The sequence below is a fragment of the Coffea arabica genome, chromosome 4c (assembly GCF_036785885.1).
Source record: "Coffea arabica cultivar ET-39 chromosome 4c, Coffea Arabica ET-39 HiFi, whole genome shotgun sequence".
Taxonomy (NCBI): domain Eukaryota; kingdom Viridiplantae; phylum Streptophyta; class Magnoliopsida; order Gentianales; family Rubiaceae; genus Coffea; species Coffea arabica.
Genome location: NC_092316.1, coordinates 50,775,845 through 50,803,001, shown reverse-complemented (window position 1 = coordinate 50,803,001; position 27,157 = coordinate 50,775,845). Strand labels below are relative to the sequence as shown.

Genomic DNA, 27,157 nt, shown 5'->3' with positions numbered 1-27,157 from the left:
ACACAAGATATATACCAATTTAGAAACATCTTCAATGTCATTGTATATGCTAACGGGGTTGAATGAATGCCATATCATCTGAATTTGAATTTAAATACCAAATTTTGTATATGTGACACACATCTAGACCCACTAGTGTATATATTATCAGTGTATAAAAGATTTATCCTTATTATATACTAGTATTAAAGGCACACCCATGTGTGTGCAGTTTAAGAATAAATTAATTTTTATGGAATTTTTTTAATGAATTGATAGTTATCTTGGTAGTGATGTCAATTGGTAGTTATCTTGGCAATTAAACCTTTTTTTAATAATAAAAAGTTTGGATATTTAAACCTATTTGTAGTTGCAACAAAAATTGTTATGTTGGTTATATATAATTGGATAGTTAGGATAAAATTTAGTTTTTGTGAAGATAAAAATGAAAGTGAGAAAAGATGTTTAATGGATAATAGAGATAAGGGTAAATTTGAAAACACACAAAATTAATACCATATTAACTATTGTAGAGGCTTTATTATTGTAAAGATATATATATATATATCTATATATATATATATATATATATAGATATATATATATAGTAAGATAGTAATCAATTAGCATGCGTGCGAACAAAAAATAAACGACAACAGCTCTTGGAGTTGTATGGTGGGCAAACTTAATTCATATCAAAAGCCAAACTTTTTCGAGCTCGATCACTTGCAAAAGCAAAACTAGGACCTTCGGCCAAGAGGATTCCCATAACTTCTCAATCATTTTTTCTTGGGTTTTCTTAGTTCATCTTCTTCTTTTCTTATTGGTTGTTGGTAAAATTTGGGAGTTCTTTTCTGTCCAAATTTTATGAACCGTAAGAACTTAAGTTTTGCCTTGTTTGTGTTTGTTAATATGCCTCAATGAAATTAGTGTCCATTTTTTGTTCTTAATGAAGACAAAATAGGATATTTTTCTAGGTAGACAGAAATCCACCTGCAGCCTCTATGGCTGCCGCGGTTGCCCACCCACCTCCGGATGGTGGGCAACCTCCTTCTACGTCACCTAGATTTTGCAAGAAAGCATTCTCTGAGTTATTCTCCTCCATTTCAGCGCCCTTCCCCAGCCTCCAGGTTAAGGCAACCTCTATGGCCCATAGTGTAGAGTCGGCCATATCTTTTTCTTCAGCAACTATGGAGCTCATTGCGGCCCCCTTTAGATTCTCTTTGGTTGGGAAGTTCTCTAGACAGTGGCCAGCAATGGAGGTTGTGTGCAAATTCTTTACATCACTCGACTTGCATGACTTGTTTTTCATTGGGCTGCTTGACACTCAGCACGTCCTGATCCAGTTGCAGAACGAGGTTGATTTCTTACGGGTTTGGACAAGGAGTATCTAGTATGTGGTTGGGTGCCCAATGCATGTCTTCAAATGGTCTACAAGGTTTCACGTTGACAGGGAATCTTCACTCGCTCCAGTTTGGTTCAATCTGCCCAAGCTTCCAGTTCACCTGTTTGATAAAACAATGTTTGTTTCAGATTGTTTCATGTTTGAGGCAACCTCTCTTCGTCGATTTTGCAACGGCTAATCTCACCTATCCTAGCGTAGCAAGAGTGTGTGTCGAGGTTGACTTGCTAAAGGAATTACCATCCCGTATATGGCTTCAACTAGGTAAGGGACTAGGTTTTTGGTAGCCATTGTTACATGAGCACATGTCGCGGTATTGCTCCCACTGCTATCACCAAGGGCATGGGAAGAAGAATGCCATGTTAAAAAGCCAAAGTTTTGGACCAAAGGGCTGGCAAAACCTAACCCTCGCCTACAAAGGAAGCAGATGGATAAGTAGACTGATTCTGCTCTTGCTGCTAAGGAGATGGCACCTCCTTCAGCAGACCCCGTGGTGGCCTCTCTTTTGGAGGGTCAATGCGGGGAGGTCTCACTGCCTCTCGTAATGACGATGATGACTGCTGCCCAGCTGCAAGAAGACGAGGAGATGCTGGAGGAATCGTCAGGCGCTACTGCTTCAGAGACTTCAGGTTTTTGCACCCATCCGGTTTTCAACTGTTTGGATTTGAAATACTTAAAATGCTTGTAACGTGATATGCTGAGCTTATTTGTGACCTGAGCCCTGTTTAGGTGAGTGTGCTCTTATGTACATTCAATCGATCTGACTTGACAAAACAATTGATATTTCATTTATACATGAACAAGTAACTTGATTTGCATATGACCGTATATTGATTTGAAATACTTGAAATACTTGAGATGTAACTTGATTATGGTTAAGTGAGTGTGTCCTTATTCGCGCTCGACCTCCATGAACTTGAGTTAATTGATTCTGAACTTCAGTTAATTGATTCTGCATATGGACCCGCATGTTTATGTGCATGTTGTAGACCGGCTGCATTTCTCTTGCAGCAGTTAAACTGTAGACCGGTTGCATTTTTTCTTGTGACGATTGATAGGTTGCAATTTTATCATTTATTTTATTATTAATTCCCCCATTACCTGACCCCATGTGGATTAATTATTAAATTCTACTCACTTTTGATAATTTGCATTTATTTCAGGGAATAGATCAAAAATATCATAACAAGTGCCAATTTAGCAGACTTCGGGAAAGCAGTTCACATAGCTATCCTTAGTCCAGGGGCGAATATGGTACTCTAGGGGCACCTTTGGAGAAGGGGAACTTTTACCTTTTTGGCAACTACCGAACAGAGGAGAGACCGAGAAGGATGGACTCGCCCCCTTTTCCTTCCTAGGAGTAGCCGCAAAGCAGATGATAGCAATTTAGATAGGAAATAGGGAATAAATATAACAGACAATTGGGAGTCAATTTTCTTAGGTTAGCTTTTAACTTTTCTTTTCGTCTTTTAGTAAGTTATTCCTTCTTTTCATATGTAGAGAACAAAAAGGGAAGCATTGAATTCTTCCCAGTAGCTTCGTTTTCTTTCATTAGCGAATTCGCCCGAATTACGGAGACCATGGCCACGATTATTGCTTCAGTTTTGTGTGGGTTTTTTCTCATCAACAATGAACTAAACCTCTTTATCTAGTAAAGAAACAATGGATACTTTGATTCGCCTAAAAATTGTGAGATCGATTTAATTTTATCTTTTTCTTTTATTTATTGGTATTCGCATATTCTCTAGTTACAGTGCTTGTGATTATTCAATTAATTGATTGTATTGAATCCGGATAATTAGTTGATTGGGTAATTTATTGTCAATTGAGGCGTTAAATTCGTAATTATTTAATTGCCTTGAAATAGTGACAACTGGCATGATTAGATTTGTGTCAGGGGAATACGCGGGTTAATCTAAAATAACCCTAGTAGTGCGTTATTTGGTTAGAATAGGACTCCTCTAATACGTAAAGCAGTTGGGGAATTAAATCTTATGGGCGTACCTAAAATTATTTCTCAATTAGAGTAGTGATTAACGGGCGTACCTTAATCACCGGCACAGTAAGGAGGAGTTGACTGTCATCACTTGTTTGACAGTTATAACCCATTTATTGATAAATAATTGGAATTTCCTTTGTATCGATGATCAATTAGGTGAACTATTGCTGAAATTATTTCTTAGCTAGACCTTTAGTTACCATTCATTTGATTTTAGTGAATTGTTAGTTAGTTTTTATTAGTTTCTTAGATTTTATTTAATTGTCACCTTTTACACAAAAACACCCCCTGGTTATTGTGAATTTGAAAAGAAACATTTACACCCAATCCCTGTGGATTCGACCCTACTTATCACTATTTACAAAAATTAATTTTAGTTGAGTAGGTTTTTATTATTACACAGGCTGACAACCTGTCAATTTTTGGCGCCGCTGCCGAGAACTGGTGCCAGATTAATTTGTTTCTTTTTTAATTCATCTTGTTTTTATTTTTTTTATTTATTTTTCTCTTATTTTTTTTTATAGTTTATGGCTGCTAACATTCTATGTTTTGATGATAGACTGGACTTTATTTCTGAATAGAGTTGTGAGACTCGTGTTTTTTCCTAATGATCAATGGGCTGTTGAAAATTGTAAAACTTATTTTGCCTCAAGTTATTCAACCGATACATGCCCGGCATTTCAAGATAATCTAAGTGCTCCAATTGATATTTGTGGAGATTTTTCACCTCGATTTCAAACGTGGTATGACCCTTACCCAAACAGGTATGATCAAGGATGGTGGGATAATTTCAATTTTAATTATACGACAGGGCCAATGGATTTTCAATAGCAAGAGTCTCAACAATCATCATCCATGTCAGGTATGTCTCTTGAAAAAATGATTGAATTACTAGCTGCTAATATATATCGATTTCATCAGGAGACACAAACGAGTATTCGTAACATGACGGATCAAGTGCAACTATTGACATCCGAGATGGCAGATCAAGTGCATCTATTGACATCCAGAATAATGCAATTGGCTTCTCACATTTGTGAAGAATTGCCCTCACAGACCAACATCAACCTTGAGAAGATGAGAGTGCAATTATCCGGCCAAATGACATGAAACTGCAAGAGTTTCAAGGAAACGAATCTAAAGATGCAGTTGAAAAGGAAGTTGATGTGCAAAAAATAAGCCCCCAATATCAACTCGTCCAAGTAAATGAATCCAGTGAATAACCTCCAAATGCGGTGATATCTCCTCCATTCCTTAATCAATATTCTCCTGACTCTTATTTTTCAATTCTTGTTAATGAAATTGACTTTATTATACCAGAAAATCTTGAATTTCATGACAGGAATAAATTAAGAGTGGCGATGGCAAGATATCTTGGACCAATAAATATATGTGAGGGAGGAATGAATGGAGAATTCAAATTATCGTTGACTTGTTTGGTGCCATTTACTAGTCCATGAAAAACTGTAACTTGTGTGCTCAAGAATTACTCTATTTACGAGGGTTATCAGGACTATATAGATAATGAATCATTAAAATGAGTCACAAGAGTTTATCCTCCATGAAGAAACATGACAATGTCTAGCCAAAGACGTTAAAGAAAGGCATTCATTGAGAGGCAACCCAATTTCTTTTAGTTATTTATTCGTTTTTGTTTATTAGTTTAAATATGTTTTCCTTGACTTTGACTGATTTCTGGTTTCAATTTTCATTTTTGATGATTTGTAGGTGTCTCTCTAACTTGATGCGCCCGCGTAAGTCGTATGGAGAACTCATGGTCAGAAGGGTTCTTACCTTTTTGACGCGCCCGTGTCAAGTCCTATGGAGAGTTCATGGTTAGAATAGTTCTTGCCTTTTTGACATACCCACATCACATTTGCGGGAAAGGTAAGTATTCAAAAGTCGAAAACAGTTTTCGATTTCCTGTACTCTCTAATTTTGAATTTCGAAATGAGTTTTATTCATAATAATAATATTCAAAAAATAAATCAATAAAAAAATAAATAATAAAAAATTTAAAATTTTTTTTAGTTACAAAAAAAAGACTTTCCGTTTAGTTATAACTTTTGATTTCCAAAATTAGAATTTACAAAAAATCTAAAATAAAAAAAATGAAAAAAACAAAAACTATTTTATTTTTATTTTTATTTTTCTCTTTTATTTTTCTTTCTTTTCTTTTCTTCCTTTTCTTTCTTTCTTTCTTTTTTTTTTCTTCCTCTTTTCTTTCTTCTTCTTTTTCACTTTCTTCTCCCCTGTTTCTCCTCTTGTTCGATCGAAGCCCGCTACTCGCTTCCAATTCCACCTCGCTTGCAGCGCCGCCATCCTCCCCTCTTCGTGTGCCGCCGCTGCGCGCCTCGCGACCTCAGTTTCTCTCTCTCTCTCTCTCTCTCTCTCTCTCTCTCTCTCTCCTGCACCTCTACCTCCAGGGGTTGCTGAATGGCAACCAGACGCAGGTTCAGAATCTGGAGTCCCGGATGGTCAATATTGATAACAACGTGCATTTAATGACACATAATTTGGCAGCATTCATGCATCATGCGAGTCTTACGCTGCAATTTGGTTATCACTCACCACTTTGACCTAACTTCAGGGAAGTTTTGTTTCCCTTTCTCCTATTTTTAATGTTTATTTGCTACATTGTGGGCAATATATCGTTTAGGTGTGCGGGGATCAGTTGTGGTTCTAATTTTTAGCAGTTTCTAGTTTTTAGGTGTTTTTCCTTTATTTCTAGTTTGTTATTTGTCTATCTTTCATTCATTTTCTTTCTTTCTTTTTAGTGCTTAACTCTCATGTGAAGTCAAAGGTTTGATATTGGATTGTTGACTCTAATTCTATTATTGCCAAGTTTTAATAATAAAAGTGTATCGAGTTAATGTGGTTGAGTTCAAAAACATCTCTTTGTTGAATATCAGTAATTGTTTGATTCTTTTGAGATCTTTGTTAACTTTTCTAAGTATAGGGAATGACTGTTGGCATTTTTCATAAGAATTGGTCCAATATTAACTTTTGTTTTCCATGTTTGAAAGAAATGAGGCTAGCTGCTGTTTTTGTTTATTTTTGAGGTGTTATTTTGAATTATTGTGTTATCTAGTTGTAAATAAGAGTTGGCTGTACTCTGCTAATTGTTACAACTGAGTAATCGGGGATTTTCAGCAAAAGTGTCGATTCTGATGTCAAAAAGTAGTAATTGCTATGAGTACGTGGTCATATAGCGATAGAAACTGAGTAATCGGGCTCCTTCAATTGAAAAATGTTGGAATTCACATTAAAAGGCTCCAATGGCTAGAAACTAAGTCTTTTGTGTTATGTTAAAAAAAAAGAAAAAAAGAAAAAAAATTAAATAATAGAAAACGTGAGAAAAAAAGTGTAGGTTGTGTTGGTGTGTGATAGAAGTTAGCTTGCCGATTTATGAATTTAATATTGAGATTTTGGTTAATATTTAGACCATTTGCTGATAAATGTTGTGCACCATTTCTTTTTCTTAGATTAGTTAACCTAGAATTGAAGGAGTTTGTGGTTTAGAAGCTAACCGGGGTGATGTTTTCTTGGATTTTGATCATTGATACTTGATCTATGTTTTTCTTGATATTTTGGCAGTATGGTAGATAGAGCAATAGCCATTGTCAAATATTGGTGTTTGTTTGCTATTTTCATGCTTGAGGGCAAGCATGGTTTAGGTGTGGGAGGAATTGATAGGTTGCAATTTTATCATTTATTTTATTATTAATTTTCCCTATTATCTGACTCGATGTGGATTAATTATTAAATTCTATTCACTTTTGATAATTTACATTTATTTCAGGAAGTAGATCGAAAATATCATAACAAGTGCCAATTTAGCAAACTTCGGGAAAGCACTTCACGTAGCTGTCCTTAGTCCAGGGGCGAATATGGTATCTAGGGGCACTTTTGGAAAAGGGAAACTTTTACCCTTTTGGCAACTACCAAACAGAGGAGAGACCGAGAAGGATGGACTCTCCCCTTTTCCTTCCTGGGAATAGCCGCAAAGCAGATGATAGCAATTTAAATAGGAAATAGGGAATAGAGGTAGCAGACAATTGGGAGTCAATTTTCTTAGGTTAGCTTTTGACTTTTCTTTTCGTCTTTTAGTAAGTTATTCCTTCTTTTCGTATGTAGAGAACAAAAAGGGAAGCATTGAATTCTTCCCTGTAGCTTCGTTTTCTTTCATTAGTGAATTCGCCAAATTGCGGAGACCATGGCCACAATTATTGCTTCAGTTTTGTGTGGATTTTTCTCATCAACAATGAGCTAAACCCTTTTATCTAGTCAAGCAACAACGGATGCTTTGATTCGCCTAAAAATTATGAAATCAATTTAATTTTATATTTTTCTTTTATTTATTGGTATTCGCATATTCTTTGGTTACAGTGCTTGTGATTGTTCAATTAATTGATTATTTTGGATCCGGATAATTAGTTGATTGGGTAATTTATTGTCAATTGGGGCGTTAAATCCATAATTATTTAATTGTCTTGAAATAGTGACAGTTGGCATGATTGGATTTGTGGGATTTGTATCAGAGAAATACGTTAGCTAATCTAAAATAACCCTGATAGTGCGTTATTTGGTTAGAATAGGGCTCTTCTAATACGTAAAGCAGTTGGGAAATTAAATCTTACGGGCGTACCTAGAATTATTTCTCAATTAGAGCAGTGATTAACAGACGTACCTTAATCACCGGCACAGTAAAGAGGGGTTGACTGTCATCACTTGTTTGACAGTTATAACCTATTTATTGGTAAATAATTGAAATTGCTGTTGTATCGATGATCAATTTGGTGAACTATTGCTGAAGTTATTTCTTGGCTAGACCTTTAGTTACCATTCATTTGATTTTAGTGAATTGTTAGTTAGTTTTTATTAGTTTATTGGATTTTATTTGAATTTATTTGATTGTTACCTTTTACACAAAAACACCCCCTGGTTATTGTGAATTTGAAAAGAAACATTTACACCCAATCCCTGTGGATTCGATCCTGCTTACCACTATTTACAAAAATTAACTTTAGTTGAGCAAGTTTTTATTATTGCACAGGCTAACAACCTGTCAACGATTGAATAGTAGACCGGCTACATCCTTCTTATAGCGGTTGAATTGTAGGCCAGCTACATTTCTCTTGTAGTGATTGAACTGGGTTTTGGACTTTATCCGAGACGTCGGGTAAGTGGAATTTAGGGTTATTCATGCGTATGCGTGAATGTAAGTCGGTAACGGCTGAACTGAACCCTCGTTGGACCTTTTGCTTTAGACCAGTCTCAGAGCGATCGGGTAAGTTAGGAAATCTTGAGTAAAGGACAAGTTCCTAACCTCTTTACTCCTGACTAGAATTCATCACTTGAATACTGATATTACTGAATACGGAACGTTAAGTGTCAACTAACGTGTCCAATTATTACTGCGTGAGTATTGGATAATAGCCAACAACTCCACTTCTGAATACTGAATACTTGGGGTTATAAGTCAGATCCTGAATTACTAAATATCTGAGCCTATAAGCCTAACCTAGAGTTAGTTGGTCGAATCGAGCCAGCAATGGTTTGGTCGAGGAGATCGACGAACCTTGGATACATTTTTTATGTTTGGGCCCGGTAAGAAATATGTTTGGTAGACGAAAATTGATGTCAAGTGGTGATCTACGGATGTTATACTTTCATAGTTGACGGAAAGTCAACGAACCTTGTTAAAATTGCAGTGAAACTTGCTCCTGAGAGTAACCTATATCCTTTGTCATGAATGCGTTCTTTACTGTACATGATCTATTTGGTACTTTGCTTAACTTTATATTGGGTCATGATCTATTTGAGTTTGACTTGTTTCTTGATATTTGGGTATAATATCTTGCCTATTATATTACCTGCCTATTTTTTTGGAATCTCACTGGATTTTTAACTCATTCCATGCAAATTTGTTTTCCTTACAGGGATGAGAACATAAGAGGTTGAATTGAGGAAGGCCTAGATTTCATCTAAGTTCGTCAGTCGCTAACGCGAGCACTTTATAGATGTCTAGCCAGCGTGTTTGGTTTGAATTTTTTTTACAAGTTTGACTCCTTGGTTGTATATTAGATTGTGGGACATTGGAGGTATATATTAAAGGTTGTTCTTAATATCGCTTTTAGTTTGAAGTTATCATTTGTAAATTTCATAATGCGTGACTGAGTTCTGTCGAGAGTTGGGCAAACGGTCTACCAAACCCTTGGATACGCCCTAGGGGAAGGTGGGGCTGTCACAAAAACTAAATTAGGAAATTTAAATAAATAAATCAGCTAAATGGAAAATCTAGAAAAATAGTTTGTTATTATCATGTAAGAGAAATTCTACAAACATAGAGATACACAAATAAGTAGAATTTTTTTTGCACAAATAGTTTTACGAGCTCTAAGCGCATAATAATTGATGTTCATGATTATTATTAGTATTTCTTTCAATGAACTCATGAAACAATTAATTATTATGTGAACAATATACGATAGAGTTTTAGATTCTCTTATAAAGGTAATTCATCAGATAAAGTTCAATTTTGTTGTTTTACTTTATTTAATGATGGAATAACTATCATCAATTATCGATTTTTTTGGTCAATTATTTTAGTGAAAGAAACAAATATGACAAATCGCTATACATGTTATTTTTAACCGTTATATGCAAATAGAGCTCAAGCATGAATTTTTTTTTATACTTTGTATTCCACGACCTAATTTGTAAAGCAATTCAATTCATATTTCTTAACCTAAATCTTTGCAAACGACAAATATTATATACACTATTTTGGCCTATATATTTCTAACAGAACTCGCGCATCGATATCTAATCAATGCTTTGTATTCCATAACCTAATTATGTAAAGTAATTGAGTTCATATTGTATAACCTAAAGTGTTGAAATCGAATGTAGTAAATAGGGACATTTTTGTAAAGAATTAAAACCATAAGACCATACATGCCAAATACATTATAATCCTTCAAAGGCCTTAATCATAATTCTCATATAGGAAAATAGATTTCTAAATTTGGAAATGTGTATATTTTGGTACCAACATAATCTGATTGGAAAGAGACCATATTAGGATCACTCTAATAAACATCAAATCCACTCAAAAGAAAAAACAAAAGAGAAAAGTTGAAATTATAGTGTGTTACTGCAGTGTAGAAGAATTGTTGCGGAACGAAGAGCTGTACGGAAACGGAACTCTTTTGGAGTTTGGTAAGGAAAAACAATCCCAAAGGTGACAACCATTTCAGAAAAATGCTTACACATGCAATTGATGGCCATTAAATCATCTTCTGTTAAATCTTAACCCCATTAAATCTTAACCCTTACTATCACAGCCATCTCATTTCCCAAGTTACCGTCATCTCCCTCTTTCAGTTAGTTCACTACTATAAATACTGTTACTTCTAGCCAATATTCAACTCATCCAATAAAAAATCCAAGTCTTCTTCCTCCTCCTCACTCCTCAATTCTCATCATAGCTAAAGAGTGAGCTATTTTTTTTTTGTTGTAGCTTAGATTTGAGAGGGCCTCAAGCGTGGATAAAAGAAGTTTCCAAAGAGGCCTTGATGAAATAATTCAGCTACCAATTTATTTTTCTTTCTCTGTTTTTCAGCTGAAATTCGTTCTTTTTTGTAGTTACAATCAAGTACTGTGCTCATATTACTCTGGAAGTTTTCTGGTTTGATTTTTTAGGTTTTTCTTGTTAAGAGATAATTCCTAATGAGTTCTTTTCCCTTTTTCATTTCAAATTATATTTTGGAGGGAATGCATGCAAAGATTCTAACCATTGAGGGCAATTCATGTATAATGATCCCTCTTTTATTTCAAATTTATGTTAGTGTTAATTTTTTTTTATTTGCCTATTGCATACATCACTAATATTTGATTTTTTTGATTGGTAGGATTTTTCAAAGAAGTTCTCTTGACTGCTAGTTATCACTATTAAATTTGTGACTATTTTTTTGCTTGTGTATTTGCTTGTCATCCCCTTAATTGGGTGTTGCTATAGTTGCTTCCAAAATAGGCATTTGGCGGTTTGATTTTAGTTTGGATTTTTCTTGCAGGGGCTTGTTGAATTGAATTGGCTTTTACTGTACATGCATGCAGGTTTTAATTTGGTTCGGATTGAATATTGAATCCTTATCCTTGTCTTGATTTAAATATTGTAAAAGTGTTGGGAGTTCAACCCTTTTCGAGATTGAGCTTGAAGGGATGGATTTCCCACTTTTGTGAGTTTATGGTGATTTGTCTCTATTAGTAACGCAGGAGATTGTTTTTGTTGTTTTCCAAATTTTGATTTGTTTTATAGAATTTAAATGAAAATCTTTTTTCCCTAGAATAAAACATCATTTTTCAATTCAGGAATTTATTCTTATTCATCATGCACTTTCCAATGTATAAGATCTTTTCTGTTGATTTCCACATTTGGAATTTATTTCATGGAATTTAAATGAAAACTTTCTTTCTTTCCTTTCTCTTTTGGAAATACAAAACATTTTCCAAATCAAGGAATTTATTCATATTCATAAGTGGATCTTTTCAGTTGGCATTCATTGTCGTCCACAGCTGATTCTAGAGTTTGTTGTTTTATCTACTGTGCTTTAAATAATCATGTTTCTACCCATTCAATTCCAATTTTTTTTCTATTTTGATGATTTGGAAAAATATTTGATATTAACGATGGCAAAGAGATCTATATTGGCACTTGGAGCTAGTCATCTCCGAGCTAAACATGCTAGTATTGTTAGCACTTGTTTGTGCTTGTATCAAGATGTGTGTTCATGCCATCGTTGTTCTGTTTAGACTCAATTGTTTTCTTGCAAATGTAGAACTGCTCTAGCAATCAATGTCTTCAAAAACACTCCTCTATATCATGTTATTAGTTTTGGGTTTTAACTTGATTGTTTGTGCAAATTTTTCCTCTAATCATGCATGTCATGATGCTTTGCACGGTTTTACTAGTTTGCTAATTTTGCAGTTTGCCTTGGTGAGTATGCAAGCAACAACAAACAGAGGGTCTTGTTCACTTTTTAAATGTAATACCTAGCCAATTATATCCACTTTGTTACTCCCTATTTTCGATGTCTTATGGTTATGGAATTTCCTCTTCTTAGCATATTAAAGAGAGATATAGATTGTATTTATTCCAATGTTAAATAAAGATCATATATTTATGGCTAAACTGTTTAGGTACTCTTTTGCTTCCTTTTTTTTTTCCAGATTGTAGCATTAACTGATATTCCTTGGACTGATGTTTTCAAACTTAACTTTGTTGGACCAGTTTAGTTCTCAGATTTTTCATTCTTTTGGCCATCATATTGGAGAGGCCATCATTTCTTGTCTCTTGGGACTTGCCAAGCGCCTGTGAAGAAGAGAGCAAGTGGGTTTTTAATACTTATTTTTTTAGCAAGAACTCAGAGCGAAAGGGCGCTGAGAAAAGATGAGAAAGAGATTGGAGCAATGAAATCATCCAAGCGGTTGGCACTAAGGGCAAGGCTCAAAGCGAAAGTGCCCCGGGAGAGAGAATTCAAAGCGAATTCACCCCGAGGAAGAGACTGGAGTGATGAAATCATCCAAGCAACTAGCATTCCAAGGGCAAGCTATGGATCAAGAAGATGACCAAGGCCACGATGGGTAATATTCTGATACGAGTTCACTCATCTTCCAACTTGGCTGAGATCTCTCAATTAATTGCTTACTTCACTGCTCGAGGGCAGATTATGGCTCTATTGCTTCACTCAATTGGAGTTTTAGGTCTCTAATCCAGAGTTTCCAGAGTTGTGGGATCTTTATAGGTTGAGGAGGCAGCTGGGTATTGTGGCACATTGGGTCTATGTTTCTTGCAGCCTTCTTGAATGGGACACTTTTGATCCCGTCCATTGTAGATGGATGTATTTGCCTAAAATGATTTCAAATGAGTGTTTCTTTTTTTTCTGACAAGGAGTAGGTGGTTGTTGGCACTGAACTTCTTGTCTTTGGAAAGGAAATAGAGTCTCAAGTGATTTATAAATACAGCATATTAACCAATTCATAGCCATATGGTGTAAGGACAAACACCCCAAGATGGCTGTTTGGCTCTGCTAGTCTTTGAGAGATTGCAATCGTGGCTGGTGGTTGTGACTTAAGAGGCAATTTACTGAGCTCTGCTAAACTTTATAATTGAACAACAGAAAGTTGGTGCACTCTCCCCGAAATGCATAAACCCAGAAAACTATGTTCAGGGGTATTTATAGATGGCAAGTTTTATGTCATTGGTGGTGTTGGAATAGGCAACCCAACTGCAAGCGATGGAGTCAGCTTAAATGTGCTTACCTATGGGGAGGTATATGATTTGAGGATAGGAGCCTGATTTGAAATTCCTAATATGTACCCTCAACGTGCTAGAGAGGGTACAAATGATTCACCTGCAATGGCAAGAGCACCTCCTTTGCTTGCAATGGTGAAGAATGAGTTATATGCAATTTATTACGATGAAAAGGAGGTCTGGAAGTATGACAAGCAAAGAAATGTGTGGATTACTATTGGTAGGTTGCCTGAATGGGCACCCTCCATGGATGGCTAGGGTTTGGCTTCTAGGGTTGTGGTAATCAACTAATGGTTATCAGTGGATCAAGAGCATTGAATGGAGGGTACATAGAGATCAATGCTTGGAAGCCAGATGAAGGTCCCTTGGAGTGGACATTGTTGGGAAGAAAGCATTTAGGAAGTTCTGTATATAATTGCATTGCAATGGGTTGTTGAGTTGTCCTGATCTGACAACAACTCATAGTGTACATGTTTACTTTCATATGCCTTGTTAATATGATATTCAGAAAAAAATTTGGCTGGTCCGGAGCTTGAAGAAATTCCAGAGGCTTACACAAATAATGTTGAGCACCAGCTGCATCTTTTAGTTATGAAATATTGTAAAACTTCAATAAACAGAATGGAAAGCGTTATGTAAAGAGACAATTCTGATTTCCTTTAATATCTTAATTTGATGTAGTAAAATTGAAATTGCTTGGTTTCATTTGTTCTATGTATTTTCTTGCTTGTATATTGTTATCCTTCAAATACGGTAAAACTTGTGATAAATATATCCTTTCTGCTTCTAATTAAAGGACCAACAAGTTTCACAATTTCACTTATTGGCAATTGCCAAGTTACATTTATTGGTTTAATTAGGTGATGTAAAGAGGGAACTTGATGTTCACTCACATGAGTTTTCTCAGAGTGGAAATGTTGAAGCAGCTGCTTGGTGTCTCAGTGAAGTTGTTAGTTCTGAAAATAGGATATTTGCCACAACGGATATTCTATCCCACATTTTGTGTCACTCTCTATTCCATTGTTTATTATATTACTATTTCTCCTTCATAAACATCATATTTTAGTTCTTTTTTAGTTTTCTTAAGATACAATAACAATTAATTGAATAAAAAAATAAATCCAACAGTTGTAATTGAATAAAAAGTAATTCCAATAACTCATATTTTATGCATTTTGATTTTTTGAGTTTGTTAAATTTTGTGCATTACTTATTTAATAGTTATTGGATCTTAAAGAAACAAAAAAAAACTGAATATGATGTTTATGAAGGAAAAATAACAATATAATAAAAAGTGAGACAAAAAGTGGCACAGAGAGTTGAATAGAAGATCCGTTACGGATATTTACCCTTTGTGGTAGTGCCTTTTTATATATTTTTAATATCAAATTTATTTTTTATTTTTATTTACTATCTTGTTATTTGTGGTATTATTTTCGCTTTTATGGTTGGCTTGGTCATGCTTCGGAGCTCTAATAATCTTCCGTTTTGAATCTTATAACGGAACTTTTTTTCTCTTTTTTCATTCATTCACATATCTGCTAGTGCCTTGCATGATCTGGTGGTTCATGGTATTCCAACTAGGAAGGTGAAAATATGGGGTGTTACTTCTTGAATTTCCAATCATATAAACACATTCATGTCTACCCTCTACCCTCGTTAATATGGTTTTTGTTCAGTTTATGTGTGTGTGTGTATATATATATATATATATATATATGAAGATTAGTTTGTTCATAAGAACTCTTGCTTGCATGCCAAAAACTCATCTTAGCCAAGACCTATGTATAAAATCACGTTCTTTCCACTAACGACTTAGATAGTACATCAGTTACCTTCAAGATTAGGTTTCAAATCAAGAACATTGCCCATAGATTGTGTTCAGCTCTTAGTCGATTTGGGATGCCCATAGATTCTGTTCAAGATTAGGTTTCCACAATCCTTTCCAGTTCAATATTTAAGATGCCCCTTATTTTCTGGCCATTGTAAATTAGCTTATTATGGAGATATTTGTCAAAAAATTATTGCAAGAGTTTCATCTTGGAAGTCTCGGTCCCAAAAAGTTTATGCTTTTTGAGTAAAATAAAATTTGTCTTGGTAATGTATCTAACTAACAAACCTATCACAGTATATAATTTAAGCCACAGATTTTGATGCCGACTAAAAAAACTCGTACGAGAATCTCATATTTGTCAATTACATTATTCAACAAACTTAGGTAGACTATGATGTTTGGAAAACAACAGATGGATGTGGCCACTTTCTTTTCTTTCAAATAGATGTACTTGATTGGGACTGTCCCTGCCCCATATCCGATTGAAAATAGAATGATAGCTATAGATGATGATGAGAGGTGTCAATCATACACAAGGCAACATCACCATCCTTAAAGTCCATAACTGACCGAAACTATAAAATATAAACCACAAAAGGATTGTAGGTATACCATGTGATGCATTTGTCATAAGGTTAGATTCTTCAATTCATGTGCATAAATCAAGAAAGCACTTTAGTACCCGTAAGTGACATTAAGCTGCAAATCTTGTAATGTCTTCTTGTAGCTCTTGGCTCCTATAGGCTACAGGAAACTATAGAAGGTTGTACCTTTTAGCAAAAGCCAAATTTGAAATGTTCTAAAATCTAAGCAGTTGGGCTGCCACATCTCATTCTTTTATGGGTAAGAGTTGTGTCAGTTAATAGGTGGTATTACCCCCAATCATTGAGGTACTCATTTGGCCTCTGATTGCATATATATATGTAAACTTTTCTATTGAGAGTATACATATTGTTGTAAGATGTTATAATTTCTAATTACTTATTGTGATAAAAAATAACAAACTCCGCTTTAGTTAATTGTGATATTTAGGTAACTATACACATAAATTATTGTGTGCATGTAAACTTTTTCTTATAATTTGTGTTGGTTCTTTTTAATTAGATCTTTAACTAGAGAATTCAAGGCTCAACTAAGGGAAATAAAAAAAACTTTTATTGTTACAGATGATTCTCAAACTTCAATTCTCCTAACCATCTATTTCTCATTTGCTTGAATTTTAAAATTATTCGTCAACAGTCACATGGTTTCATAAAACTAGTGCCTTTGGCAAGTGTGTCTAATTTAAAAATGTATGGTTATTTGTTCTATCATATTAAGCTATTACATTTCATGGTACATATGTATATGTTTATTTGAAAAATCTGTAATTACTATTTTTTTAGAGCAATTTATTGTATTTGAAATTATGGTGGAAAAAAAGAGGAAATGCAAATAGTTTGAAAACTAACTTTAAAGGGTACTTTTGGTATAACATAAAGTGACACAAAATGTTTACACCAACCCTATCCTCTTCCTTTATATATGGTATAGACGATGCAAATAACAATTTAAATATTTCTATGTGTTGATAACTGCTAAAATTATCTTGTCAATGGTGCTATCACAAAAATTTTAAAGTCTAAGAGTGTTTTGTACATCCTAAATCATGCCCAGGGATCATTTCCTTGCAAATGTATTACAGTTGAATGTCAAAAAAAAAAAAAAAGATCAGTCAATGTACAAGAATGTACCACTTGGATCTATAATCTACCATAGATTGAGAGACTCGGATCTATCTAAGAAATCATCCTTGGAATCTACTTCAATAGAGTTAATTTATGACTAACTCATCTCACTGATCTTCAATGGTTATCCATCTATTCCTCTACTATTTTTGTCAAAAATTTAGTCCAAAAGTAGTAGGAAAGAGTTGCAAGTTGAAGTACAATTGGTTCTAGCTGTAAAGTAGCCAAAGTATGAATACGCACCCTCAAAATGTGGGTTAAGGTCACATATTGTGCCCGCATATTACCTCCCTTGCAAGTCTGCACTTTTCTGACCGGTCTTTAACTTTGCTCTGTTTTTGTACTAAATTCAACTAATATTTTCTCGATGATGGAGGTTGAACAAGTTCTTGTACAAAACATAAAGGTTGTAGCCCTTTGAGTTAGCTTTCCAATGCATCAAGAATCACCTAATTCGGAGCTCTATACTGAGAAATAACCAAAATACCCCTAAATTGTCAATCTTCTGTTTCAGCTTTTGACAACAAATCTATCCAACTGTATTTTGACTTTTTGACCAAAAAAATGCATGAACTAGATTTTGATGACTTCATAAGAATTGTACATCTGTGTTTTAGCTTTAAAATGGTTCAAGAATCACCTCAATCCGATACTTTTATCTCCATTATAGCCAAAATATCAAAAAGTGTCAAAACTATCAAGCATTTCTTCTTTAAATCACTTCAAATCATTATTAATCATCCAAATATCTTCTCAATTCACTTCATTTGATGATTGAATCATTAAAACCTATAAAAACATGAAGTTTTCACCACTTTAATCCATAGAAATGCAATTTTTTATACTTAAACCATGAAATGCATTGTTCACTAAAAACCTAGTTAATTAGGTATAAAAATGAATAAAACACACCAAAAGTAAAAAATAATACACATAACATGCACACTTATCAAGCCCCTATCATTAAGATACTCATTTGGCCTTTGATCGCATATATATATATATATATATATATATATATATATAAACTATTCTATTGAGTTTATGTATACTGTTGTAAGATGTTATAATTTCTAATTGCTTATTGTGATAAAAAAATTACAAAAATCTGCTTTAGTTAATCATGATATTTAGGTAAATATACACAAATTATTGTGTACATGTAAACTTTTTCTTATAATTTGTGTTGGTTTTTTTAAGTAGATCTTTAATTAGAGAATGCAAGGCTCAACTAAGGAATCAAAAGAGTTTTATTGTTATAGATGATTCTCAAATATCAATTATCCTAACAATCTGTTTCTCATTTGCTTGAATTTTAAAATTATTCACTTCTTATTTTGTCAACAGTCACATGCTTTTATAAAACTAGTGCTTTGGCACATCTCTTTTTTTTTTACACAAAAGCAATTTTTTTAAATAGTAATATATATTTTTATTTCATTGCAACAAGTAATAAGTTCCTCTTACATACGTCTAATTTTCCGAATAGAAGGCATCCCTAATCTTTCCAATCTAATTGCCCTGCGAGCCAGTCTCGGGAACATACAAAAGCAGTCATAGACCTTGACATGCTGCTCAAGTTGAGATATGCCCACATTGAACAATATATCAGCAACTTTATTAGCCTCCCTGTAGCAATGTGAGAATCGAGCAGGATCCTTGACTAACTGTCAAATCTGTGGGACTTCTCTTCGGATTTGGCACGAGCACTGAATGCGCCACTGGAGAACCCCAACTAAGACCAATGAGTCCGATTGTACCCATAGATTACTAAAACCTCAGTGAACACACGTTTGAAGATCAATCAGAAGGGCCAACGTCTCCGCACGAAGACAAGTAGTTTTTCCAAAGGAAGCTGAAAATCAACCAGAGGCAGCCCAGTTGAATCCCGAAGAACCCCACCGCCTCCACCCACTCTTGGATTACCTTTAGAGCAACCATTCGTATTAAGCACCAGTCTCCCCATCTCATTCGCCTCCCAGTGAACAAGTTTAAAGTCAAATACACTGGTAGGCAAATTTGACCAATCAAACAAATGACAGAATGTTTGCAACCGAAGCGTTTGTTTGAAATGGATCTCCACAATGGATTTGATTTTCGAGAAAATGGCTTGACAAATGACAGTAGACCGCATCTGTTCACCCTCAAACATTGCTTTATTTCTAGCCTTCCAACTATGCCAACAAATAAAACTTGAAAGGATGAGGCAAATAAAACGTTGCGTCACAAACTATTGTGACCGCAACTACCAGTCAACTATGCGAGCTCGCAGTGAAGAGCCCGGGGAGTTCAAACCGCACAAACCTCCAAAATAAGACCAGACATCCATCGCTATGTGATCACTGGCAAACACATGCTCAATAGATTCCTCAGAAGCACCTTGATAGCAAAAACATTTAGAAGGCAAATGGAACCCAAGTCTATATAAAGTATTCGGCAGTGGCAGCCTCCCTATCAATAGCTGCAACATAAAGAATGACACTTTCAAAAGAAGCCGAGGATGCCAAATCTTAGAGAAAACCACCGACGTGTTACGGGCCTGCCAAACGTCCCGAAAAGCAGATGCTAATGTGAATGTTCTAGACGTCGTTGGCAACCAAATGACTTCATCTGCACACCCTCTGTCAGGAACCAGGTGCTGCAAGATGGAAGGAACAATGTCCCCTGGCAAGATTCGAAACAAAAGATTTGCGTCCCAGTGCCCATCGGTAATGAAATTACAAAGCGAAAGAGATGGATCAACTGGTGCTCTAAGAAATAAAGCGCCACTGCCTAGCCAATTGTCGTACCAAAATTGACAGGATCCTTCATTGACTAACCATACCATAGAAAGTTCCACATGTCGCCTCACATTCAACATACGCCTCCAAACTGTCGAATCTATCAATGTCATTTCTGCATGCCAATGGTGGATCATTCTGCAATACTTAGCTTGCATGAAAGCAACCCAAAGTGACGTTCCCGTTCGGAAACTCCACAATAATTTATACGAGAAAACTGTGTAGACGTCCTGTGGTCTCCGAAACCCTACTCCACCATCCTCAATCGGGTAACACAGTTGAGCCCAACGTATCCAGTGAAACTTCGAATCTTCGGATGCTGACCCCCATAAAAAATTCGAGCAAACCTTCTCTATAGTGTTAAACACCGAGCTAGGGATCACAGCAGCGGACAGCAAATATACTAGCATTGACAACAACACTTGCTTGATTAAAACCATCTTGCCCCCCGCTGACAGAAACTTTGATTTCCATGACAAGACCCGTCCAAGAATAGACTGACACACTTCACCATAATATGAAGATTTACACCTCCTAAAATAAAGCGGAAACCCTAGATAGCGGATAGGGAAAGGCTGCCAAGTAAATCTCGTGACACATTCAATCACTCTTCTTCTAGTCGGGGACAATGACGGATGAACCAAGTAACCAATTTTTTGAGCATTTATTAGCTGACTCGAGCACCGTTGATACATCTCCAACACCTGCATAATGTCATTCAGAGAGGAGGAAGACCCGTTCGCAAATATAAGCACATCATCCGCGAACGCCAAATGAGTTACAGAAGGGCATCCATATGGGACTTTAAACCACAAGAAACCCGATTGCACCGTAAGGGCATTTAAGCCTCTCGACAAGACCTCGACCCCTATAATAAATAATGCCGGTGACAACGGGTCACCCCAACGTAACCCTCTCATAGATTTAAAAAAATCATGCGAATACCCATTGATACTTACCGAGAACCAAACATTAGATAATAACCGCCATACTAGATCTATGAAACGCTCCCTAAATCCAAACCGCCGCAAAACACCAATAATATGCAACCAAAATACCCTGTCATAAGTTTTGGACATGTCTAACTTCAAAATGACATTGCTACCCCTAGCTTTTTTTTTCAATACCCAACACCACCTCCTAAACTAGCAGGTAGTTCTCAGATATATTACGGCCCTTAACAAACCCTGACTGCTGGGGAAAATAATTTTTGGCAAGACACCAGCCACTCTATCAGCCAAGATTCTAGATAACAACTTGTTAAAGAAGTTACATAGGCTAATCGGTCTAAATTGAGAGAGATCCTGTGGATTCAAGACCTTAGGAAGTAGCACGATCGAGGTAGAGGTGATGAATCGAGGAAGTTCTACCCCACAGAAAAAGCTGAGTACCGCATTATAAACATCTTGAGCAACAACCTCCCACGTAAAGGTGTAAAATTTACCCATGAATCCATTGGGGCCAGTTGCATTGTCCTTTTCCATTACCCTCACCACTTGATAAATCTCCTCTATAGAAGGAACCGCCTCTAACATGCGATTGTCCTCCCCTATAATCAAGGGTAGAATGAGGTGCAACATATTGGAAGCAGACTCCAACGGTCCAGAGAAAAGATTAGAGCAATACGTTATTGCCTTACTTGCTATCTCAGCATCTGTATTCACCCAATCACCGTTGGACTTCTTTATTCGATGTATCATTCCTTGGACCCGTCTCTGCTTTACCACCGCATGAAAATACCTTGAATTACTATCTCCACTTCGAAACCATTTTACTCGAGTCTTTTGACTCCAGTACTGCTTTTCAATAGACAAGGCATAACATAGCTCCGCTTGAGCCTTCCTGAGCTTAACTTGACCCGCTTCCGAATCATCATGATCCACGGCCTTCTCAGCCCTTTGCACCGTAGCCTCCACCTCACGAACAGCATCGAACACATGTTCAAAATATTGCTTGTTCCAGACCTGAATAGCCCTCCTCGTCGCCAATAATTTAGAGCACAAAACACGCAATGGGGAACCACTTGCTTCTTGACCCCAGGCATGTCTAATCACCTCTAAGAGCTCTGGTTTAGTCATCCAGACATTCAAGAATCGGAATGGCCTTGGCTTATTGTCAATCCGAGATGCAAATGAAATCTTCAACGGCGTATGGTCCGAGGGATGTCTCGTCAAATGAACCACAAAAATGGCTACATAAAAATCCAAAAATTTCCTATTGACTAACAGCCTGTCCAATCTCTTCGAAACTCTATCTCTACCTCTCTGATTATTACACCATGTGAAGTTAGGTCCCAAAAAGCCCACATAAAAAATCCCAGTCTCCTTCAAGAAGGACATAAACTCCACCCCCTTAGCTACAACAAACGGGCGGCCTCCCCGTTTTTCATGAGGAGCCATTGTGACATTAAAATCCCCCTCAATGCACCATGGCAGAGAGTTAGGCTTATCCGCTAATAAGTTGTTCCAAAATTCTCTTCACTCCTTCACAGAGCACTTTGCATGAACAAAAGATATTATGATTGACCCAGGCATCAACGGAGATTGCACAGAAAGAGATAAATGTTGCCAACAATGGAACACACGAAAGGACTACTGTAGAACACCCAAATATCACCCGAACAATTCACAATCACAAAATCAAAATGTAAGTGTACTCAATTTTAGACACATCTAGTTCGGGCTCACATATCATAACGAACTTAGTCTGATGCAACTTTACTAATTTAATCAATCTTCTTAGATTAGGGGCTTTAGCCACCCCTCTAAAATTCCAAAAGATGCCATTAATCATGAGATAATACCTGAAAGGAGTTATAGGAGGATGTCGCAGACCGAATCTGTCTATCAGAGGAAAAACGAGTACGCACACCCTTTACTCTCACTTGCCTGAAATCTCTCTCAACTGTCTCAGATTGGTCAATGTTCAAAGCCATCACCGCTGACCTTCCCACCCTTTCTTGTCGAACAAGCCTTGGAGATAGATTTCCTGCGATAGTCGATAACTCAACGTCAGCGTCCCCATGTTCATCGTGAAGCACCTCCTCCTTCCTACTCAAATCGACAACCAAACTCCCCAGCTCGCTGCTGTGCAACAGGATCATCTGCCCCGCGGCAACCTGCTATCTGTTACTCAGAGACTGAGTCACGAGGTCCTGCCGCACCTGACACTCATGCCCCTGTTGAGAAACCAACACTGCTGCACTTACCCCTTGCTTCCTTTCCAATGTCCTTTCCACTCCGTCATATGCAACTTGGCCCTCCTACCCAACAGTAACTGTAGCCCCAATAGCATCTTGCCTACTCTCTTGCAGTTGCCCACAATAGGCGTTGGATCGCAAGGACAGAGAGCCTGCTGCCACTAGAAGTTGACCATCCGGACTGTGCCCTTCTTCCATGATCTCCACTCTAGCTTCCACCTGCTCCGTCAAGGCCCCATCTGTTGCACAGAGAGCTGTGGGTCGATCCCATTCTGGTATGCCATCTTCCTGTCCACTGCTCTCCAGTAGTGCCAAGGTCATATCAGCAACAATCAAATGAGCAGGCTGCTGCACAGGGTGCTTCGGCATTGCCTCCCTGGTTTCCATCTCCGCTGCCGCAGCTGCGTCCGCTGGACTTTTACATCCGTCACTAGCAGGGCTTGAAGGCTACCCTTCCATCAACGCTGCTGGTATTGAATCTCCAATCCCCCTAGGCTTTGATGTACCAACAAGACTGCCCTTGGCCTTCTCGATAGCCTCAGCAGCTTCTCGCTGCTTTACAATTTGGACTTGTTTGCCCTTAAGCAAAGCCCCAGCACCATTATGTGTATCCTTCTTGCATTTCTCCACTGAATAGCCCAATCTGTAGCAGGCGCTGCAGTACTTGGGTGTGTTCTCTAACACTATATTTTGCCAAAAACCTCCCTCTTCTTCAACAACCACCCACACCCGCGAACAAATTGGTTTCAACAGGTCTACCTCTATGCATACCCTCGCTATACTCGATCTCATGCCCGCTGCCGTTGCCGAATCCAGGAAGTGCGATTTCCCAATTGGTGCTAAAATAGAGAATAGTGAGTGTTTGTCAAAGTAGTGAACGGGAAGGGCCCGCAGAGATGCCCAAACTGGTATCAAGGCTGATTCCTTTTTCACATGGAAGTCCCTAGTCCAACGGAAAATTCGCATAGAATATTTCCCCAGTTGCCACATCCCACAAGTCCAGATATGGCTGAAATCTTGTTTGGCAAAACACTTAAGAAGAACATGTCTATAATCCAGGAGCCCAATGGAGACTTGATCCTTCAAGTTTAAGGAGGAGAAGAACTTACGAATCCCTTCCAAACTGGGATGCCCGTGCGAGAATTTCCCCACCAGAACCCTGCGAAAAAGGGTTGCTAGCTTATCCGCCTCTGCTTTGGAGAATACAACAGCCGCCTCACCCCATGTACTTTGTTGTTGGCTTCACCTGGATATTGGTGATTCGGCAGGCTGAGAGAAGAGCTGTGTGAAAGATTTTGCCGTACTTGGGGAGCAGGGACTCCCATCTGCCAAGGGCTACCGCGCCGCCATGGAAGAGCCGCCAGCCACCATTGCATGCCAAGGGTTTCCGCTCATGCACGTCCAAATTTTTCGCTTCCTTTTCAAATAAAAATGCTTTGGCACATCTTAAGTGTGTGTTTATTTTTAAAAAAATGTATGACTATTTATTCTATCATATTAAGCTATTACATGGTAGACATGTATGTGTTTATTTGGAAAATCTGTAATTACTATTTTTCAGAGCAATTTATTGTTTTTGAAATTATGGTGGAAAAAAAGAGGAAATGTGAGTAGTTTGAAAACTAACTTTAAAGGGCACTTTTGGTATAACATAAAGTGACACAAAATATTTACACCAACCCTCTTTGCTTCCTTTATATATAGTATAGATATGGATATTAGACGATGCAAATAAGAATTTAAATATTTCTGTGTCAATAACTGCTAAAATTATGGTATCAATGGTGCTATCACAAAAATGTTAAAGTCTAAAACTATTTTGTGCAACCTAAATCATGCCTAGAGACCATTTCCTTGCAAATGTATTATAGTTGCATGTAAAAAAAAATGTAAGATCAGTCCATGTACAAGAATGTATCACTTGGATCTATAACCTACTGTAGATTGAGAGACTCGATCTATATAAGAAATCATCCTTGGAATCTGCTTCAATAGAGTTAATTTATGACTTAGTTCATCACACTGATCTTCAATGGTTATCCATCTTTTCCACTACTATTTTTGTTCTTCTTTCCACGATGTCTATCCTCCCATGGTCACTTTTGTCGTCCGAAGCAAATTTTGCTCTTCTTTCCAGCTCAATGTCTATCCTCGCATTCTCATTTTTTTTTCTTGGATTTACTTATTTTTTGTGACTGAACTAACACATTTTTCCTGATGCATGTCATACACGTGTTTTAAAATTGATGTTCTCATGCATGTCCTACATGTGTTTTAAAATCGATTTTGACTCTACCTGTGATTATGTCACAGTGCATATGTCACAGTGCATGTGTGAGAGGAAATAATTAAACCAAAATTTGACAAAAAATAAAACCTCCATCCCACCAACTATCTTAGAGAAAACAAAAGAACATTTATCACAGCAAATACCTAGATAAGCAAAAGTTCATCCGTGCATCTATGATCATCACAGATTTGTGTGTGTGAGAATTTAAGTGGTGAATTTTTTCATAGTAGTATCATAGTAGCTGCACGGGATTTTTGCGCACGTGATGTTGTGTGTTTTTCTAAAGGAAAATTAAAAATATTGTGTTACATTTTAACCTAATGAAAACCACCAGAAAGTAAATACTACAAAATTCAAACATTAAGAAAAATTTATCCATAAATATTCAAGTGAAAGAAAGAAAGGAAGATGAAAAATTGAGCCTATGAAGTATTGTTAAAGTTCAACAATTCTACTCACGTGATGTTGTGTGTTTTTCTAAAGGAAAATTAAAAATATTGTGTTACTTTTTAGCCTAATGAAAACCACCAGAAAGTAAATACTACGAAATTCAAACATTAAGAAAAATTTATCCATAAATATTCAAGTGAAAGAAAGAAAGGAAGATGAAAAATTGAGCCTATGAAGTATTGTTAAAGTTCAACAACTCTACTTAGAAATCCCTCATTAGATGTTTCACCCCAAAAATGTTATATTAATAAACAAAATTATTTAGACATCCATGATCATACAGTAGTATTACTCGAATTTTCCGTACACAAACCATTTTTACAAGTTCTAAGCTTGTAATCAATGTTATCATGAACATTATTTCAATTTAATTAACTAGTAAAGACAATAATTATTATCAAAATATAACAAAATATATTATATTCACTTGTAAAAGTGGTCCATTTGATACAATTTAGTTTTGTCTTTTTTCTTTAAACATTATATTAAGATAGAATCATGATAGTGAATTGTTGATTTTCTGCCATATATTCATAAAAGGAAATAAAAATACAAATAATTCATAATAAAACATTATTTATGTTCTTTAACAATTTTATCGCTATAGAGGTTAAACAAGATTTTATTCAACAATTTGAATTCTATAACTTAATCTTTATGTTGAGCTCGTATTTATGTATAACTTGAATCTCTGAAGACAAATTGCCAAATAGGGAAACTTTTGTGTACACTTTAACCAAAAAAAAAAAGAAAAATGACCATACATGCAAATTTACTCAACCCTAAAAATTGTCATCAAAACCAAAATAGCAAACTAAATTAGGAAATACAAATCGGTGAATGAATAAACAAATGATGAAAATTATATATCATGGTGAAATTCAACCAAATGGAGTGGCTTGTAGATCAGATGAATTCTCTTTACACAAGTACTTTTTATGAATTGTAAGCAAATGATCTTTGATATATATTATGATTTTTTTCTTCCAAAATCCAATCTTATTAAATCAAACAAATCATCGAATACAGCGAGGGAGGCCTAGACCTTTACCTCCAGAAAGCATAAAGAAATAAACAAAGGAACAACTCTCACCAGAGCATAAAGAAATGGCTAAACTCTACTTCTTCGAAAATCCGGAAACCCAAACCAATCAAGTGCGATGTCACCTCTCACCAGAC

General features: G+C 36.2%; 1 protein-coding gene and 1 pseudogene across 1 annotated transcript; one reads left to right on the top strand and one right to left on the bottom strand.

Annotated features, from left to right (window-relative positions):
* The first annotated feature begins 13,024 nt into the window (after positions 1–13,024).
* On the top strand, positions 13,025–14,135 carry LOC113739323 (F-box/kelch-repeat protein At1g74510-like; annotated as a pseudogene).
* Positions 14,136–21,184: 7,049 nt separating this feature from the next.
* On the bottom strand, positions 21,185–22,438 carry LOC140004858 (uncharacterized). The gene has a single exon (XM_072045012.1). It carries the CDS (start codon positions 22,436–22,438, stop codon positions 21,185–21,187), a length of 1,254 nt encoding a protein of 417 aa, XP_071901113.1.
* Between the last annotated feature and the right edge of the window lie 4,719 nt (positions 22,439–27,157).